Here is an 18,042-nt window from a genome sequence, read left to right on the forward strand (position 1 = left end):
GAAGTCACGGCGCGCACCTGCCAAATCGCCCCGGCGGGAAACCGCTCCCCACGCTGACTGGGCCGCCTCGGTTCGTCGGCTGGCAGGGGCTTCGGGTCGGGCCCGGGCGCGGGCGCCCCAGAAGGGGCGGTTCGCCTGGACGGCGGACAGCGAGCGGGGCCTGGAGTTGCAACCCGGGCCGGTCGCAGAGGCAGGCGGGGCCCAGGTGGCGTGGACCGCCCGTCACCAGCTCTGCCTCGCCAGTCTGAGTCCGACTTATTAACTAGCTTCCGTCATTCATCAACACGCGCTATTGGGCATCTTGCGAGCGCCGGGCTCCGCGCCGGCGCCGGAATGTGACCCTGGCTTCGGACTCGAACGAATGAGGGGAATGAGCCAACCCTGGTCGGGGAGGCTGGGGCGGACGTGTTTATTGGAAGATCGGGGCCGTTTGCCTAGACGTGAACATTTGGACTCGGAGGAGCAGAGGGACGCCCCTCGGCCGCTCCGGCTGCACTGCAGAGTCGAGGCCCGCGCGAGGGCGCAGACCGGCCAACCGGCTAGGGCCTGGCTGGCGGGACAGTGCCCGCTGCAGAGGCGCACTCGCAGCCCAGGGCGGGGACGGAAGGGTGGATCCTGAGCCGCGTGAAATGCTAGGCGCTCTTGTGTGCGCAGCGGACGCCCGAGGCGGGGCTGCGTCGGGGGCGGGGACAAGCGCGTCCCAGCCCCTGCTGCCGGAACGCCTGAACGCTGGGCGGCTGGTCTGCCGGACCTCAGCAGGGGGCACCGCGGGTCGGACTGCGGAGGGACGCACGCCCGGAAGCGGCGAGGGTAGCCATGATGGCCTACGGGCTGCGAGGTATCTCGCTAGCCCTGCGCCCGACGAGCGGGTGAGTGCGGACGCCGACCGGATAGCGGAGTGCCCAGGGCGCCTGCAGGGTCTTTGCGCCTGTCCGCCGGGACTCGCCTGTGCTCCCTGCTCGCTTCCCAGTTCACGAATATCGCAGGGATGAGCCATATCTGATTGTGACTCTTATGCATGAAAATCTGAGCACCCTGGTGAGCAGGGGTCCTGCCCAAGTCCTCTGTGTGTGAACGAAAGATTTTGAAAAATCTCCCACGTTGACCTTGCTGTCACATCAAGTAGTTACAAGTGCCCCGGGTTCGGGAGCATTGTAATTTTTTATTTTCCTGTGAAGTGGGAGAGAATGAGATATTTATTTGAGGCAAGAGTTTCTCACTGTCGCCTAGGCTGGAGTGCAGTGGCGCGATTTCGGCTCACTGCAACCTCTGCTTCCCAGGTTCAGCAGTTCTGCCCTGGCCTCCCGAGTAGCTGGGATTACAGGCGCCCGCCACCACGCCCGGCTGATTTTTCTATTTTTAGTAGAGACGGGGTTTCACCATCTTGGCCAGGCTGGTCTTGAACTCCTGACCTTGCGATCCACCCGCCTCGGCCTCCCAAAGTGCCGGGATTACAGACGTTTGCCACCGCGCCTGGTCTCGAGAATCAGTATTTATACATACTCTTGTGTCTTTCAGGCTTCTGGGAAGTTGGCAGACGCAGATTAGAAATACTCACCAGCGAGCATCATTGTTGTCTTTCTGGGAACTCATTCCCATGAGGTAAAACTCAACCGCGGGCCTGACCTCTGGGGTTATAGGTGTCATTCGATGTGTAGAGAACAAAGCCAGACTGCTGGATGTGTGGTTTGCAAAATTGACAGCCTACAAAGTTTCTCAGTTCTGTGTTTCCAACATTTTCCATACCATAGGTTGCTGTTTATAATTTTTAAAATTTGAGCAGTTTAAATAAGTATTCTCCTGGAAGGGATTCTTGTGTGTTTTAAAGGACATAGCTTAAGTTTCTGTTTCTCCATGAGCCTTCCTCTTCCCTGCCCATTCTGAGGCCCTGGAGAGTGTGGGGAAGATGCAAGTATTAAAGGTATTTCCATCTGGCACTCTTGACTCTTTCTAGATACTTGATTCAGTCAATCTTGATGGTAAAGGATTTGATTCTTTTTTTTTTTTTTTTTTTTTTTAGATGGGGTCTCCCTGTGTCCCCCGGGCTGGGGTGCAGTGGTGCGACCTCGGATCACTGTAACCTCCGCCTCCTGGGTTCGTGCCATTCTCCTGCCTCAGCCTCCCAGCTAGCTGGGATTATAGGTGCCAATCACCATGCCCGGCTAATTTTTGCATTTCTTGTAGAGATGGGGTTTTACCATGTTGGTCAGGCTGGTCTCGAACTCCTGACCTCAGGTGATCCACCCACCTCGGCCTCCCAAAGTGCTGGGATTACAGGCCGGCCCACACCTGGCCCACAAATCAATTTTAATAGTAATGAGCTCCTAATCCAAAAGTTTGGTATTTTCACTTTTGAATGTAATCCCAAGGCACACCTGAATCCCAGCAGTAAAGAGGAACACTTCCCCTGATTTTATACTCTGATGTCCCTTGTTGCTTTTGTACTTTTTTTTTTTGAGACAGAGTCTCGCTCTGTTACCCAAGCTGGAGTGCAGTGGCACGATCTCGTCCCACTGCAACCTCTGCCTCCCAGGCATAAGTGATTCTCCTGCCTCAGCTTCCTGAGAAGCTGGGATTATAGCTGCGTACCACCACACCTGGCTCATTTTTGTATTTTTAGTAGGGACAGGGTTTCGCCATGTTGGCTAGGCTGGTCTCGAACTCCTGACCTTGGGCAATCTGCCCACCTTTGCCTCCCAAAGTGCTGGGATTACAGGCGTGAGCCACTGCGCCCAGCTGCTTTTGTACTGTTTCTTGTAATTGATGGCACCCACACGGTTCTCACAAGTACTCTGGGGTGGAGTACCTCCTCACCAAGCTGAGCTCATGAGTCAGTTATGCACAGCTCCTTCCCCCAGTGGAGAGGTCAATTTGGGGTACTTACCATTTTGTCTCTCCGTAGGTTCATGAGACTGAAGAGGAAAATGTTTAATATTTGCTTTATCTAGATCAGAACCTCTTCGAAAGAAGAAGAAGGTAGATCCTAAAAAAGACCAAGCAGCAAAGGAGCGCTTGAAAAAGAGGATCCGAAAACTGGAAAAGGCTAGTCAAGAGCTAATTCCTATTGAAGATTTTATTACCCCTCTAAAGTTCTTGGATAAAGCAAGGTAAGGATCCTTCTCTAGGGATGAAGTCCTCAGCACAAAGGAGTTCTATCAACTTTTGTGTCTGTAGTTCACACCTCTGATAGTAATTGGTCAGTAGGCTTGAGCTGACTTGGCCCTAATTGAGTCCTTGCTTCTTTTGGGAGCAGGAGAAAGCATCCTTGGGTGGTACTCTTGAATGGCTCTGGGTGGGAAAGAACTTATAATCCAGATGCTTAAGCACTGCTCTGGAGTTCATGTTTTTGCTCTCATGCATGAGGAGTCTGGGCTGTTTCTGATCCTTTGGGCCTGGAGTCTGAAGCCCTCACCTCATCCTAACAGTAGAAAACACTTGGCCTCTTGTTTTATCATGCAGATACCTTTAGTTGGTATTTGTTGGGATTCTACTGTATGCAGGGTTAACAGTTCCTGCTGCCATTTTGTAAGCAGTGTGCACCATCTATAAAGGGGCGGGTGTTAAAGTCACCTCTCATCCAAGGGAGTATTTGCCTGGGCAGAGGAAGTGCTACCAGTCTCCTCAGACCATCTGTTCTTCTGACAGAAAGCAAATGACCTTGGTTCCCAGCATCAGTTGCAGCTGCAGCCACATTCAACATTCCATTTCTTAATTTGCCCCAAACTTGTTTTATCTCCTAAGTCCTGTCTGTGTCTGGCAATGGGAATACTTGTGTCAGTTGCAGTCACAGAATTCCATGCCAGTGAGGTTGGTAACCCTTAGCTTCTTTGCAGACAGCGGCCTCAGGTGGAGCTCACCTTTGAGGAGACTGAGAGGAGAGCTCTGCTTCTGAAGAAGTGGTCCTTGTACAAGCAGCAAGAGCATAAGATGGAGAGGGACACCATCAGGGCCATGCTAGAAGCCCAGCAGGAAGCTCTGGAGGAACTGCGACTCGAGTCCCCGAAGCTCCATGCTGAGGCCATCAAGCGGGATCCCAACCTGTTCCCCTTTGAGAGGGAAGGGCCATGTTACACACCACCGATCCCTAACTACCAGCCCCCTGAAGGCAAGTACAGTGACGTCACCAAGGTGTACACACAAGTGGAGTTTAAGAGATAGACTTGCAGGCTGCTATCCTTAACATGCTGCCCCTGAGAGTAGGAATGACCAGGGTTCAAGTCTGCTTTCCACAGAATTAGGCATGCTGTTAATAAATACTGGTTTAGTCAAAATGCTCCTTTGTCTTGTGTTAGAATTTTTTTTTTATTTTTTATTTTTATTTTTTTTGAGACAGAATCTCACTCTATTGCCCAGGCTGGAGTGCAGTGACACAATCTCGGCTCACTACAAACTTTGTCTCTCTGGTTCAAGCGATTCTACTGCATCAGCCTCCCGAATATCTGAGATTACAAGCATGCGCCACCACGCGTGGCTAATTTTTGTATTTTTAGGAGACAGAATTTTGCCATGTTGGCCAGGCTGGTCTCGACCTCCTGACCTCAAGTGATCTGCCTACTTTGGCCTCCCAAAGCCCTGGGATTATAGGTGTCAGCCACCACGCCCAGCCAGAAATAAAATTAATTCACCAGGCTGGGCTCAGTGACTCACGCCTATAATCCCGGCACTTTGGGAAGCCAAGGCGGGTGGATCACAACATGAGGTCAGGAGATTGAGACCATCCTGACTGACAGAGTGAAACCCCATCTCTACTAAAAATACAAAAAAATTAGCCGGGCATGGTGGCACGCGCCTGTAGTCCCAGCTACTCGGGAGGCTGAGGCAGGAGAATGGTGTGAACCTGGGAGGTGGAGCTTGCAGTGAGCCAAGATCATGCAACCGCACCCCAGCCTGGGCGACAGAGGGGGACTCTGTCTCAAAAAAAAAAAAAAAGTTAATTCACCTGAGATGGATGGGGGTGACAGATGCTGCCCTTCACTAGGTAATGGGAAGAAGATGACAGACATCAACCGCTGCCCTCAAATGGGGGAAAAAAAAGTATAAAAAGATCCCAAGGGTATAGTGAAAGTACCACCAACAGGAGTCAAAGTAACAGAGGAGTGGTGGGAAAGGAAGTTGCCAGTTGGAAAGGTGAGCGGAGAAGCAAGGCCTTCCTGATGGGAAAGAAACACACCTTTGTGTGTTCAGCTGGGGTTAGGGGGAGGTAGAAGAGTATGGAGCAGGCCAGGGACATACTAGTCAATAAAGATGCCGTGGTCCTCAAGAGGATGTGAGGCCTGGCAGGGGCAGCAGACTCTATCTCAAGTGTGTAGTCTAGAATGGTGAATGTATTGGTCTGCTTAGGCTGCCATTACAAAGTACCATAGACTGGGTGGCTTAAACAACAGAAATTTATTTTCTCACAATTCTGGGGGCTAGAACTCCTAAGATCAAGGTACCAGCAGGCTTGTTTTCTGAGCCTTTCTCCTTAGCTTGCATATGGCCACCTTTTCCCTCACATGGTTGTCCCACAGTCTGTGTCCTAATTTTTTATAGACACCAGTTATACTGGAATAGGGCCCATCTAATGACCTCATTATAACTTAATTATCTCTTTAACAATGCTACCTCCAAATACCTCCAAATACAGTCACATTCTGAGGTATGGGCTTGGGGGGAGTGGGAGGGTCGTGTGGGTAGGACTTCAACATAAGAACTGTAGGGGACACAGTTCAGCCCGTAGGGGACACGATTCAGCCCGTCACAGTACAGGTCCAGTGTATGAATAGAGCCATTTTCCCCAGTGGCTTGGATCACAACCTCAGAAAGGATTTTTTTTTTTTTAACAACCTTACTGCAAGTAAACCAGGAAAACATTTCATTGGAATAAGAAATTAGGTTGTCTTCCTAGTGTGTGGTTCACTTTTTTCCCTTTTTAAAAAATTATGGTGGCCAGGCACCGTGGCTCATGCCTGTAATCCTAGCACTTTGGGAGGCCTAGGTGGGTGGATCATCTGAGGTCAGGAGTTTGAGACCAGCCTGATCAACATGGTGAAACCCCATCTCTACTAAATATACAAAATTAGCCAGGTGTGGTGTCACATGCCTGTAATCCTAGCTACTCAGGAGGCTGAGGAAGGAGAATCGCTTGAATCTGGGAGGTGGAGGTTATAGTGAGCCGAGATTGCACCACTGCCCTCCAGCCCGGGCAAGAAGAGTGAAACTCCCATTCAAAAAAAAAAAAAAAAAATTGTGGTAAGACACACATAAACTTTATTATCTTCATCATCTCTAACTGTATGGCTCAGTGGTATTGAGGACATTCATACCGTTGGACAACATCACCACCATCCATCCATCTCCAGAACTCTTCATTGCAAAACTGAACTCTACCCATTAAACCGTAATTCCCTGTTCCCCTCTTCCCCCAACCCCTGGCAACCACCATTCTACCTTTTCTGTGATTTTAACTATTCTTAAGTACCTCACAGAACTGGAATCATAGTGTTTGTCTTTTTGTAACTGGCTTATTTCACTGAGCATAATCCTCAAGGTTCATCCATGTTATAGCATGTATCAAATGTTCTTTTCATGGCTGAATTAATGTTCCATTATATGTATGCCACATTTTCCTTACCCATCTTTTGATGGACGCTTGGGTTACCTTCACGTTTTACTATTGTGAATAATGCTGCTATGAACACGGGAATACAAATATCTCTTCAAGACTGTGCTTTCTTTTAGATGTACACCCAGAAGTGGAACTGCTGGATCATATGATGACTCTATTTTTAATTTTTTTAGGAAGTACCATATGGCTTTCCATGGCTGCTGTAACATTATATTTTCCCAGTAGTGCACAAGGATTCCAACTTTTCTTTTTTTTTTTTTTTGGAGTCGGAGTCTGACTCTGTCGCCCAGGCTGGAGTGCAGTGGCATGATCTTGGCTCACTGCAATCACCACCTCCCGGGTTCAAGCGATTCTCCTGCCTCAGCCTGCCAAGCTGGGACTACAGGCGTGTGCTACCGTGCCCAGCTAATTTTTTTTTTTTTTTTTTTTTTGCATTTTTAGTAAAGATGGGGTTTCGCCATGTTGGCCAGGCTGATCTCGAACTCCTCACCTCAGGTGATCCGCCCGCCTTGGCCTCCCAAAGTGCTGGGATTACATATGTGAGCTACCACACCCAGCCAAGGTTCCGATTTTTCTACATCCTTACCACACTTTTTTTTTTTTTAAATAGTAACCATCCTAATGGGTGTGAGGTGGTATCTCACTGTGGTTTTGACTTGTATTTTCCTAATGGTCAGTGATGCTGAGCATCTTTTTATGTGCTTTTTGGCCATTTGTATGTCTATTCAAGTCCTTGCCTTTTTTTTTTTTTTTGTAACAGTCTCACTCTGTTACCCTGGCTGGAGTGCAGTGGCGTAATCTTGGCTCACTGCAACCTCCACCTCCCGGTTCAAACAATTTAACCTCAGTCTCCCAAGTAGCTGAGATTACAGGTGCATGCCACCACACCTGGCTAATTTTTATATTTTTATTAGAGACGTGGTTTCACCATGTTGGCCAGGCTGGTCTTGAACTCCTAACCTCAGGTGATCCGCCTGCCTCAGCCTCCCAAAGTGCTGGGATTACAGGCCTAAGCCACACTGCCTGGCCCCTTGCCCATTTTGTAACTTTTTTTCTCATTGAGTTTTAGGAGTTCTCTATAATTCTATTAATCTCTTGTCAGATATATGATTTGCAAATATTTTCTCCTATTCTGTGGATTGCCTTTTTATTCTGTCGTTAAGTGTCTTTTTTTTTTTTTAGAGATAGGGTCTTGCTCTGTCACCCAGGCTAGAGTGCAGTAGTGCAATCATAGCTCACTGTAACCTCAAACTCCTGGGCTCAAGCAATTCTCCTACCTCAGCCTCCTAAGTAGCTAGGACTACAGACAGGCACCACCATGCTCAGCTACCTTTTTAAAAAAATAACTTGTAGAGATGGGGTCTTGCTATGTTGTCCAAACTGGTCTTGAACTCCTGGCCTCCAGCAATCCCCTTGTGTCAGCCTCCCAAAATGCTGGGATTACAGACGTGATCCACAGTGCCTGGCCTGATAGTGTGGTTTTTTAAAATTTTTTTTCTAGAAGGAATGGAGGCAGGGTTTTACTATGTTGCCTAGGCTGCTCTTGAACTCCTGGGCTCAAGTGATCCTTCCACCTCGGCCTCCAAAAGTGCTGGGAGTACAGGAGTGAACCACCATGCTTGGCCAATAGTGTCTTTTGATGTGAAATTTAATGCCTTTAATTTTCATGAAGTCCAATTTGTTTATTTTTTTCTTCTTAATGTTGATGACTTTGGTGTCATATCCAAGAAACTACTGTCAAATCCAACGTTGTGAAGATATTCTCTATGTTTAATTTTAAGCTCTTAAAATTTAGGTCAATTTTGAGTTAACTTTTGTATATGATGTTTGGTAAGGGTCCAACTTTACTCTTGGATATCCAGTTTCCAGGCATCAACCATTTGTTGAAAAGACTGTCCTTTCCATAGCCTGGGCGATCCTCTCACCTCAGCCTTCCAAGTAGCTGGGACTGCTGCTTTTTTCAAAAGAAAAAACTTTGTTTTAAAAACTCTTTATCAGTCCTGGATAAAAATGTTGCCTAAGGATTCTAAGTCCTTTGGCTCTACCTGAGACAAATGCTGAATGGAACCACTTTTCATGACCTCCACTGCTGCCTCTGAGGTCCAAGTCATCGTCAGTTTTTGCCTGTTCTATTGCAGTGGCCAACTGATCTAGCCACCCCACCCCTTCTCTTCACAGCAGCCAGAGGTCTCTAGAACCAGGTCAGGTCAGGTCTTTGGCTACCTGCCACCCCAAGAGTCTCATCCCCCAATTCCTGATTATAGCTCACAGCACCCCCTCATATCAATACATGGTGTCAGGTCCCTCTGCCTTTGTGGGTCCCTTTCTCTGCCTGACAGGAGCTGAGCCTCTTCATCCAGGTCTGGGCTCAGACACTGAGGCCTCCCCCACCTCCCCGCCCAAGGTAAGTGTCCAGCATAGGTGCTTGATAGCAGTGCTTTTAAAAACAGTAGGTTTCATCCATTAGGTTGTACAATCAGTTCAGTAGGTCATGGCCGACAGTTGTTTTCAACTTTTTATTTTGAAGTAATTATAGATTCACAGGAGGTTGCATAGGAGGTTGTCTAGGGAGGTGCTGCATACCCTTGCCCCAGCCTCCCACAATGTTAACACCTTATACACTATAGCACAGCATCAGGAGCCAAAAACTGACATTGGTACAATCTACAGAACATACTCGGTTTTCCCAGTTGTATCTGTACTCCTTTGTGTACCTAACTCTACACAATTTTGACTTCATGTATAGCCCTGTGTAACCATCAGTCAGGCTGACAGATGGTTTTCAACACCACCGGACTCTCTGATGTGAACCACCCCCCAACAATCCCTAACCTAACCCCTGGTAACCTTTAATCTGTTTTCCATCTCTGTAATTACGTTATTTCATCAATGTTACATAAATGGAATCCTGCTACATGTATGTTTTCAAGATTGGCTGGTTTTGCTTCGAAGAATTTTCTTGAGTTTCATCTGAGTTGCTGTGTGTACAGCAGTTACTGAAAATGGCACTGTATCACATACAGTACAGATACATATTGTTTTGTATTTCAACAATAGTATGCTATATATAACAGTCTATGCCAGATAATGATGTAAAATACTTATTATTAATATGGGGTTTTATCCAAAAACACTTATTTTTAAAATATTTATTTATTTAGAGACGGGGTCTCGCTCTGTTGCCCAGGCTGGAGTGCAGTGGCACAGTCATAGCTGACTGCAACCTCAAACCCCTATCCCCAAGTGATCCTTCTGCCTCAGCCTCCCAAGTAGCTGAGATTACAGGTGTGAGTCACCATGCCTAGCACCTGTCCAAAAAGTGTGAAAGATACTGCTCTTATTATAGTATTTGTTTTCTTCATAACACCACCATAAAAGAAAATTATCCAAACTGCTTCAGAAATTACCACCATTTTATTTTTATTTGTTTTGAGACAGGATATCGCTCTGTCGCCCAGGTTGAAGTGCACTGGCACAATCATGGCTCACTGCAGCCTCAAACTCCTGGGCTCAAATGATCCTCCTATCTCAGACTCCCAAGTAGCTGGAACTACAAATGCGTGCCACCATGCATGGCTCGTTTATTTTTTGTAGAGATAGAGTCTTGTTATGTTGCCTAGGCTGGTCTCGAACTCCTGGGCTCAAGCAATCCTCCCACCTCAGCCTCCCAAAGTGCTGAGGTAACAGCCGTGAGCCACCACATCCAGCCACCATTTTAAATCCCTATTTATTGATGTTTAATGTCTGTCTTTTCCCCAAACTACAACAGAAACTCTTTGAAGACAACTGGTCCGTTTCAAAACTGTGGTCTTGTAAGCCCCAAACCCTGTCCAACATGTGGACACTCAGATGTTGTGAAGGAATCGCCATAGGAACAAATGCAGGAACATCCTGTCCAGAGAGATTATCTGCTGATGTGGAACTTGAGTAGTGAAGAAGGAGGCAAAATATGACATTCGCACTACAGTGGCAGGACTCAATGCTTCCTAACCGAGCATGCAGCCGCACACTGCATACCTTGCTAAACAAGCAGGTGGCAGGGAGCATGGCTGCACTGAGGGAAGGCCCCTCATGGACTGGGGTGCTGGCTGGCATGCCCTGGCTTTTGCTGTACTCTCCAGCTCCGCCCCACGAACCTGAAGGCAGCTGCTGCAATCCCAGGCATCACATGCAGACTGCCAATTCATTTTATTATTTTATTTTTGAGACAGAGTCTTACTCTGTTGCCCAGGCTGGAGTGCAGTGGCACGAACTCAGCTCACTGCAACCTCTGCCTCTGGGGTTCAAGCGATTCTCGTGTCTTAGCTTCCCGAGTAACTGGGATCACAGGCGCATGCCACCATGCCCAGCTAATTTTTGTATTTTTAATAGAGATGGGGTTTCACCATGTTGGCCAGGTTGGTTATGAACTTCTGACCTCAAGTGATCCACCTGCCTCGGCCTCCCAAAGTGCTGGGATTACAGCAGACTACAAATTCAGATGCCCCTTCCCTGTGTTTAAGAGTAAGAAAAACCTTGTACATCTCTAGCAGTCTTCTCTTCCCTCACTGGGTGGAAATGCTCATTAATCCAGCCACAGCCATGCTGGAGGCACCTTGGTTCCCTTAGACACATCAATACTCCCTTGATGATGGGGGAACGCTGGCTCCTCTGTAGATGCTCCTGCTCTTGGGATCCCGTGAACACAACCCCCACCCCCACCGTTCACAGACACAGACAGGGGCTCTTAGGGAGCACAGGAGAAAACATTCAAGCAGGGAAATACTATTCTTTAATGGACACCCTTCTGAAGTAATAGATTGTTCTACCCCAAAGAACAAATTTAAAGATATACAACTTGCTGCCTGTGTCCAGGAAGAAAGCAGGGAGAGTGCTGGGCACAGACCCAGCCTAGCCCTCAGCATCACATAACAGGGCCACCACAGGATGAGAAACCATTCTATTAGTAATAAAGAGACCTCTTTGAGAAGTAAGTGTTTTTGGTGGTCCATACATTTTAAAACACCTACAAGAGAATAAGCATACAAATTTCTAACACTGTCCAGACACAACACTGTTATATATAAAATCTAACAAATGTAAACTTAATTTTCAGCTTCTATTTGAAATTAGATGAAATGGCTTTTGATACATTAACCACCAGGGGAAATTTCGAGGGAAGGAGTCCTTAATTCCACGTCTTGGAATTCTTAAGCTGAGTCCACAAACCCTCTTTATGCAACGTTGTGTGTTCTGTAGCTGTGTGCATTTCTTAAAAACTAGAGTCTCCAGGGGCCGACCTGGGAGCCTGATAAGTGAAGCCTGCTGGTGCAGAGGGGCCAGCAAGCCCTGCCTGCTCGGCACACCTGCCTGCATGTGCAGTGGAACTAAGTGGAGCAGAGTGAATACTCACAATGTTCACCAGACCTGAGACATAGCAGGCAGTTTCCCAAGGACTAGGAAAGACATTCACAGTGGCACAACTGTTTAGCAACCTCATTATGACCCACCTGTGTGTCCACACAGGTCACGGCTACCCTTCAGTTTACCTGAGAAGCCTAGACCTCAGGACCGCCATCTCCTATGCTACTGTGCCCGGCCTGACCTGGCTGCTCACAGGTACCTGGCCATAATGCTTGGCCTCCTGGAAGCTCTGAAGCGGTGCAATTGTCCTGCAGAACATCGCAGCATCAGGGTACTCTGCATGCAGGTGAGGGGTGGGCAAGTAGGACCAGCAATGTCCTGCTCCATGTTCCAAACCCAGCAAGAGCTCACAGGGACCCACTAGAGTGTGTAGGCTGTCACAGTCCCCAGGGTTGTGCAACAGCAACTTGAAACAGACTGAGGAAGCTGCACAGGCCAATGGCAGGGGTGCTTGTCACTCGTCCTTCTCCTGCGGCAGAGGGAGATGCCAGTCTGGAGGGGGGCTCTGCCTCGGGGCCCACACCAGGATGTGCTTCCGTGCAGCCCGGACTCGTGCCCGCTCGCTCTCACAGAGGGATTGCTGTGCAAATGAGACTCTAGTCACTCCCCAGGCTCTGAGCACCCTCAAGACCCCTGTACCTCCCCCTAAAACACAGATAGAGAGGCAGGGGCCTATGGTGCACACCACTGTGCAGCACAGCTGCATCCACCTACTATACCTTGGCGAGTATTCCATATTAGCGTACAGAGATTGAGATCATTTTGTTCTCACAAACTACTGTGAAAAACTACTGAATAGGTCATAATAATTTGAGGAATTTTTAAATATCTTCTCCTGAACCTCAGGGCTCAATGGCTCTGGCTGACCTCGTGAGTCTGGGGCATATTCACCTGCTGAGAGTGAGCCTGGGGGTGCTGAGTGGAGAGAAGAGTCTGAGACAGCAGCTGTGGGGAACTGCAGGGAGGAGTATGATAGGGAAGAAGGGAAGAAGACAGGGAAGAAATACATGCCCAGGGTATCCTGGAAGGGTGGGAAGAGCCCAGAGGACAGACCACCTGCCTGAGTGGTGCCACAAGTGCCACTCAACCCATCAGCTTCTGGCTACTGTATCCCAATACAGACACGGGTCAGTGTATCACAACACGGGAGACCTTCGCTGTGGGCCCTTGGTAAGTATCAGGTGCTATGTCAGCCTCTTTACACAGATAATTTAATCTGTCTACATGTCTGTCTTTGTTCAAGCTCTATTGCCTCAAATAAAATATTTTGATCGTGTTTAAAAAGCTATCAGAAATGTAGCACAGACTATTAAAGATTCCCAAATGTCCATTCCCAATGTGGCAGTTAACAGCTTCCCTGATACCGTTTTTTGGTCCAAATTTTAGAGCTAACGTTTCCCTAATGATGGGATAATCTTCTGCTGGCTCGTCTACTTCCTGCATTTTTTTCACTAAACAATACACTGTGGGCACTTTTCCACATCCAGGTAGATGACTGACTATTCCTTTCAAAGGCTATGCGGTATTTCACTTTGTGGAAAAAGCTATTTGGTCAAATGTCTATTAGTGAAATTTAGGTTGTTTTCAGCTTTTGCAGTATCAAAAACATAATTAGCATTCTGAACTTTTAACTGTACACTGTTATCCAATTAGTTCCCTAGGATAAAGTTCCGGAAGTAAAACTTAAGGTCAAAAGGTACGCATCTGACATTTACATAATCAGAACACCCGACACCCCTACCAACACTGCACAACTACCCAGAATTCTTCAAACCCCCATCAACACTTACGACTTTCTGCTGGGCAAAACCTGCTGTTACTGTTATTTAGACTTAAATACCTGACATCTGGCCATTTGGTTTTTTCTTTTTTTTCTTGAGATGGAGTCTTACTGTCCTGTTGTCCAGGCTGGAGTGCAGTGACACGATCAGCTCATTGCAACTTCCGCCTCCCAGGTTTAAGCAATTCTCCTGTCTCAGCCTCCCGAGTAGCTGGGATTACAGATGTGTGAAACCATCCGTGGCTAATTTTCATATTTTTAGTAGAGATGGGGTTTTGCCATGTTGCCAGGCTGGTCTCAAACTCCTGACCTCAGGTGATCTGCCCACCTTGGCCTCCCAAAGTGCTAGCATTACAGGCGTGAGCCACCACGCCCAGGCTTTTTTTTTCTATTATTTTTATAAAGATGGAGTCTCACCACGTTGCCCATGGCTGGTCTCAAGCTCCTGGGCTCAAGCGATCCCCTTGCCTTGGCCTCCCAAAGTGCTGAGATTACAGGTGCCCACCACCATGCCCACCTGGCTTTCTTTTTTAATGAATTGCTTCTTTGTGTCCTTTGGCCATTTTTCCATTCTGAAATAATCCCTATATTTCTTATTGATATATAAGAGCTCTTTATACACACACGCGCAGATATACATACATTAAAATTATCAATCTCTTGCTATACAGGCTGTCAGCTTTCTGACATTTTTTTGAGTTTCACATATTATGGAATAGTCATCATTTTCTTTTATACAGCAGTCTGGTTTCCACATCAGTTCATCTCTTTCAGATCACTGTACACACTTAACAATGTTGAAGTGTTGATCAGTCCCAGTGACTCTCATTCCTTGGCACTCCCCATGAACCTTGCACCTTTCGGCTGGCTTCTCTCCATCCTCTCCCACAAGGGGTCCACCGTAGTACTGTATATTCTAGACTACAGTGTGGGTGCCAGGAGGGCAGAGACTCTTCTTATCACTCGTGCATCCCCAAGAGTACCCAATGTAGTACATATTTGCTGGACGAATAAACAACTAGAACCACCTCCTTACCGGTCTCTCTGCTCCTGTAAAATACTCTCTACACCCTAGCAAACAGATTGAACCTTTTTCCTCTCTCTTTTTTTTTTTTTTTTTTCCTGAGACAGTCTCCCTCTGTTGCCCAGGCTGGTGTGCAGTGGCGTGACCACAGCTCACTGCAGCTCTGAACTCCCGGGCTTAGGCGATCCTCCCGCCTCACCCTCCCAAGTAGCTGGGACCACAGGTGCACGTCACCACACTTTGCTAACAGACTGATCTGTTAAAGATATAAATCGAATTATGCTTCCCAGCACACTTTAGACTAAACTCTAAACTCCAAACTCCGTATCAAGGCCCACTAGGTCCCTGGTATACCGTTCTCCAACCATCCACCTACCCTCTGCTTCAGGAACACAGGCCTTCTCTGTTTCTTAGCAGTGTCTACCGGGGCTGGATGAAGGCTGGCTCCTGGTCACTCAGGACTCAGCAACATCACCTCCTGCGTAGGCCAGCTGATGACCCTAACATTGGACGGTTGCCCTCTTTGCTCTCTAAACCACTCTACAGCCTCCTCGCTGGTCTCCTTCGTTGTCTTTCACGCCCTCTGAAAGTCCTGTTGATATGCTAATTTATACCATCTCTCACAAGAAAGGAAGCCTGAAGGAGGGTAGGGACCTAGACAGTTCTCGGCTAGGTCGCGGGGCCTGGGGCGTGGAGGGGTGGGGAAAGCTGGGCGCTGCAAGGCGCTCCGAAGCGCCGCCCCGCTCCCTCCCTGCGCACCTGGGCCTCGGCGCTCCGGCGCTCCTCCCAGTCGCGGCAGCTGGCCAGGTCGCGCCTCCACTGTTCGCAGGCCGGCCGCTCGCCGTGGACGTAGTAGTGGTGCAGGAAGTGCCTGGCGCTGCGGCAGAGCTTCCACTCGGCGCGGTAGGCCTCGCAGGGGCGCGGCGGCTGCGGCGAGAGGCGGCGCCTGAGCGGGGCCCGGCGGCCGCGCCCCACGCCCCGAGCCTGTCCCGTTCCCTCCCTCCTGAAGACCCGGTGGTTCCCAGCTCCCGAGCACACTCACCTGCCAGCCGCTGCCGTCCGCCATGTCTGCGCGACCGGGGCGCCAAGCCCGCCCCTCAGTCCGCCAGCCAATAAAGAATGAAGAAAGCGGCACCTCGTGATCGACGGACAGAATAACTAATGAGCCCCGACACATTCAATTACATCTTCGCCCCCATCTTAGAGAAGCTCGGACAAACAGGACGAGCAACCAATAGCAACCGAGGGCGGCTGCGGCGCGCAGATGGCGGGGCGCGCAGATGGCGGGGGTCGCAGGGTAAGTCCGGGACGAGGCCTGGCGCGGAGCCTACTCGGCCACCGCGAAGCCAGCGCCATTCACCCCGGGCCATGAGGGCATCCTGGGCCGCACAGCTACTTTACGTCAGTCGCGTCTAAAATCACACGGCTCTGGCCAGTTCTTTTTAGCAGCTTTATGAGATTTTCGCACATCTCAACAATGCGGTTTATTTTCAAAAGTACGTACTGAGCATCATGTTGGTGCAGCGAACCTCCCAGATCTGCGGCTCTGGCGGTCTTGTCTGAGCGTCCACTCAGGATGGAGGTGAACTCGCAAAGTAACCGAGGTTGGTTGGGCATGACGTATGGTGGATCTAGGGTTGGATGACCTGCCCAGGGAACGCAGGCTTGAAGTGGAGGCTGAGAAGGCAATCCGAGCACGGCCATCGGCCGATCAAAGGCATTGAGGCGGTGTGTAGCAAGGGCGAGCGGGGTAGGAGTGGCTTGGATGTCTGTAGCTCGATTCTAAGGGTGTGGGAGACATGTAACATTTACCTTAATTTTTCGAGACAGGGTCTTGCTGTGTCACCCAGGCTTACGTGCGACCTCGAACTCCTGGACTTCAAACAGCTGGGACCACAAGCATGCACCGCCTCACCAGGCTGATTTTTAATTTTTTTTTTTTTAAGTTAAGATGTGGTCTTGCTAAGTTACTCAGGCTAGTTTGGCCTCAAGCGATCCTCTCACTTTGGCCTCCCAAAGTGCTAGGATTATAGGCTGAGCGACAACGCCTGGCTGCAACGTTTATAAAAAGGAGCAATGCACAAGAGGCAACAAAGGCAAGTAAAGGGGAAGCTGGTGGGCTTGCAGAAGTGTCCACTGGGACAGACTCCCTAGTGGGTGTCTGTGGGTCAGAAAGCTGCAGTTTTACCAGGGGTCCTGCTGTTGAGGCAGCTGGCTCAAGGACCAAGCCCAAAGAAGACACTGGGAGGAAGGCTGCAGGCCAGGGTGCAGGAGTAACGACCAGAATCAGTGCTCCAACTGGCCCCACTAAAAGGCCCTGAAATGGAATCCATCCTGGTCCAGGCAGGGGAGTGTGTCTCCAGCAAAGGACCAGGCATTTCACTGCATACACAGCAGGTGTTGCTTAGTGAAGACAAAAACCCAGAGCCAGAGGTACTGCAACATTCTTGATTACGCAGAAAGTGACAATGTGTTAGCTGATGTGATCCTGCAAATGAAAGCTCCTACCCACCAAGGAGGGTTTCTCCCTCTGCTAGTAAAACTGAGACTGTCAGTGGAAGGTCAGGTAAGTCCCCACAGTGCTCACACTTTCCAAAACCACGCTCATTTCCAGTGATGATGGTTTGTGCCACAGGCCAAGTACTGAACATCATGACACTCAGACACTCTTCACTGAAGACATGTGGATAGACCCTGGGGCCACTATCCTCTCCTCTCTGGAGTGTTGCAGGGGCCCTGACCCGGGCCGGATCCCCATCCCTAGAAGCAGGGTCAGCCCTGGCTCATAGGGGACCCTGCTGGGCTTAGCCATTCCCACGTAAGGATCAGGCAGCCTTGTTTCTTCCTACTTTCTCCAGCAGAAGCCCCAGATGGGAAGTTTTCTAATGGTGAGATGGAACACAGGGTATCTGCCAACAGGGCTTCCTTCAGTTCTGGTCAGAAGCACAACCACCAGTCTGTGTTAGTACCTAATCAAACATTTAGATTTAGGCTTTAGTTATTGCCTGTTTTTACTTGAAATGCTTGGCTTAGAATTATTCCCAATGGGGCCAGGCACAGTGGCTCATGGGAACAAATTTAAAATAATCAGATTAGCATGTCAAAAGATCTCACGTTATAGAAAGTGAAGACCTAAGACCAAATAAATACTGATAAAAAATAAAGACAGGCCAGCAGAAGCTTGGATGATTTAATAAATTAAAATTAGTGGGGGAGTAGGGAAGAAGG

At 48.8% G+C, this 18,042-nt stretch overlaps 2 protein-coding genes across 3 annotated transcripts; one reads left to right on the forward strand and one right to left on the reverse strand.

The window, feature by feature from the left end:
• The first annotated feature begins 40 nt into the window (after positions 1–40).
• Positions 41–4,271, forward strand: MRPL40 (mitochondrial ribosomal protein L40). 2 transcript variants are annotated; one of them, XM_023192591.1, is made up of 4 exons: positions 41–1,038; positions 1,519–1,602; positions 2,949–3,107; positions 3,834–4,271. In XM_023192591.1, the coding sequence occupies exons 2-4, from the start codon at positions 1,598–1,600 to the stop codon at positions 4,156–4,158; spliced, it is 489 nt and encodes a 162-aa protein (XP_023048359.1). In that variant the 5' UTR covers positions 41–1,038; positions 1,519–1,597; the 3' UTR covers positions 4,159–4,271. The 2 variants fall into 2 exon arrangements, with proteins under 2 accessions (XP_023048359.1, XP_023048358.1); XM_023192590.1 differs by having other exon boundaries at positions 41–869.
• A 4,838-nt stretch (positions 4,272–9,109) lies between these two features.
• C19H22orf39 (chromosome 19 C22orf39 homolog) lies at positions 9,110–16,551 on the reverse strand. The gene is made up of 3 exons (XM_023192582.3): positions 15,857–16,551; positions 15,574–15,741; positions 9,110–12,590 (listed from the first exon to the last, which is right to left on the reverse strand). Exons 1-3 carry the CDS (start codon positions 15,989–15,991, stop codon positions 12,465–12,467), a joined length of 429 nt encoding a protein of 142 aa, XP_023048350.2. The 5' UTR covers positions 15,992–16,551; the 3' UTR covers positions 9,110–12,464.
• Positions 16,552–18,042: the final 1,491 nt, after the last annotated feature.

This window comes from Piliocolobus tephrosceles, chromosome 19 (assembly GCF_002776525.5).
Source record: "Piliocolobus tephrosceles isolate RC106 chromosome 19, ASM277652v3, whole genome shotgun sequence".
NCBI lineage: Eukaryota > Metazoa > Chordata > Mammalia > Primates > Cercopithecidae > Piliocolobus > Piliocolobus tephrosceles.

Excerpts from the sequence above, each read along its gene's own strand:
- MRPL40 (XM_023192590.1), top strand. The coding sequence starts at position 817 with ATGATGGCCTACGGGCTGCGAGGTATCTCGCTAGCCCTGCGCCCGACG. Across the intron at positions 870-1,518 it reads GCCCTGCGCCCGACGAGCGG|GCTTCTGGGAAGTTGGCAGA; the intron begins GTGAGTGCGGAC and ends TGTGTCTTTCAG. Across the intron at positions 3,108-3,833 it reads AAGTTCTTGGATAAAGCAAG|ACAGCGGCCTCAGGTGGAGC; the intron begins GTAAGGATCCTT and ends GCTTCTTTGCAG.
- C19H22orf39 (XM_023192582.3), bottom strand. The coding sequence starts at position 15,991 with ATGTGTCGGGGCTCATTAGTTATTCTGTCCGTCGATCACGAGGTGCCG. Across the intron at positions 15,742-15,856 it reads CGGACGGCAGCGGCTGGCAG|CCGCCGCGCCCCTGCGAGGC; the intron begins GTGAGTGTGCTC and ends CTCTCGCCGCAG. Across the intron at positions 12,591-15,573 it reads GCCGGAGCGCCGAGGCCCAG|CAATCCCTCTGTGAGAGCGA; the intron begins GTGCGCAGGGAG and ends TCATTTGCACAG.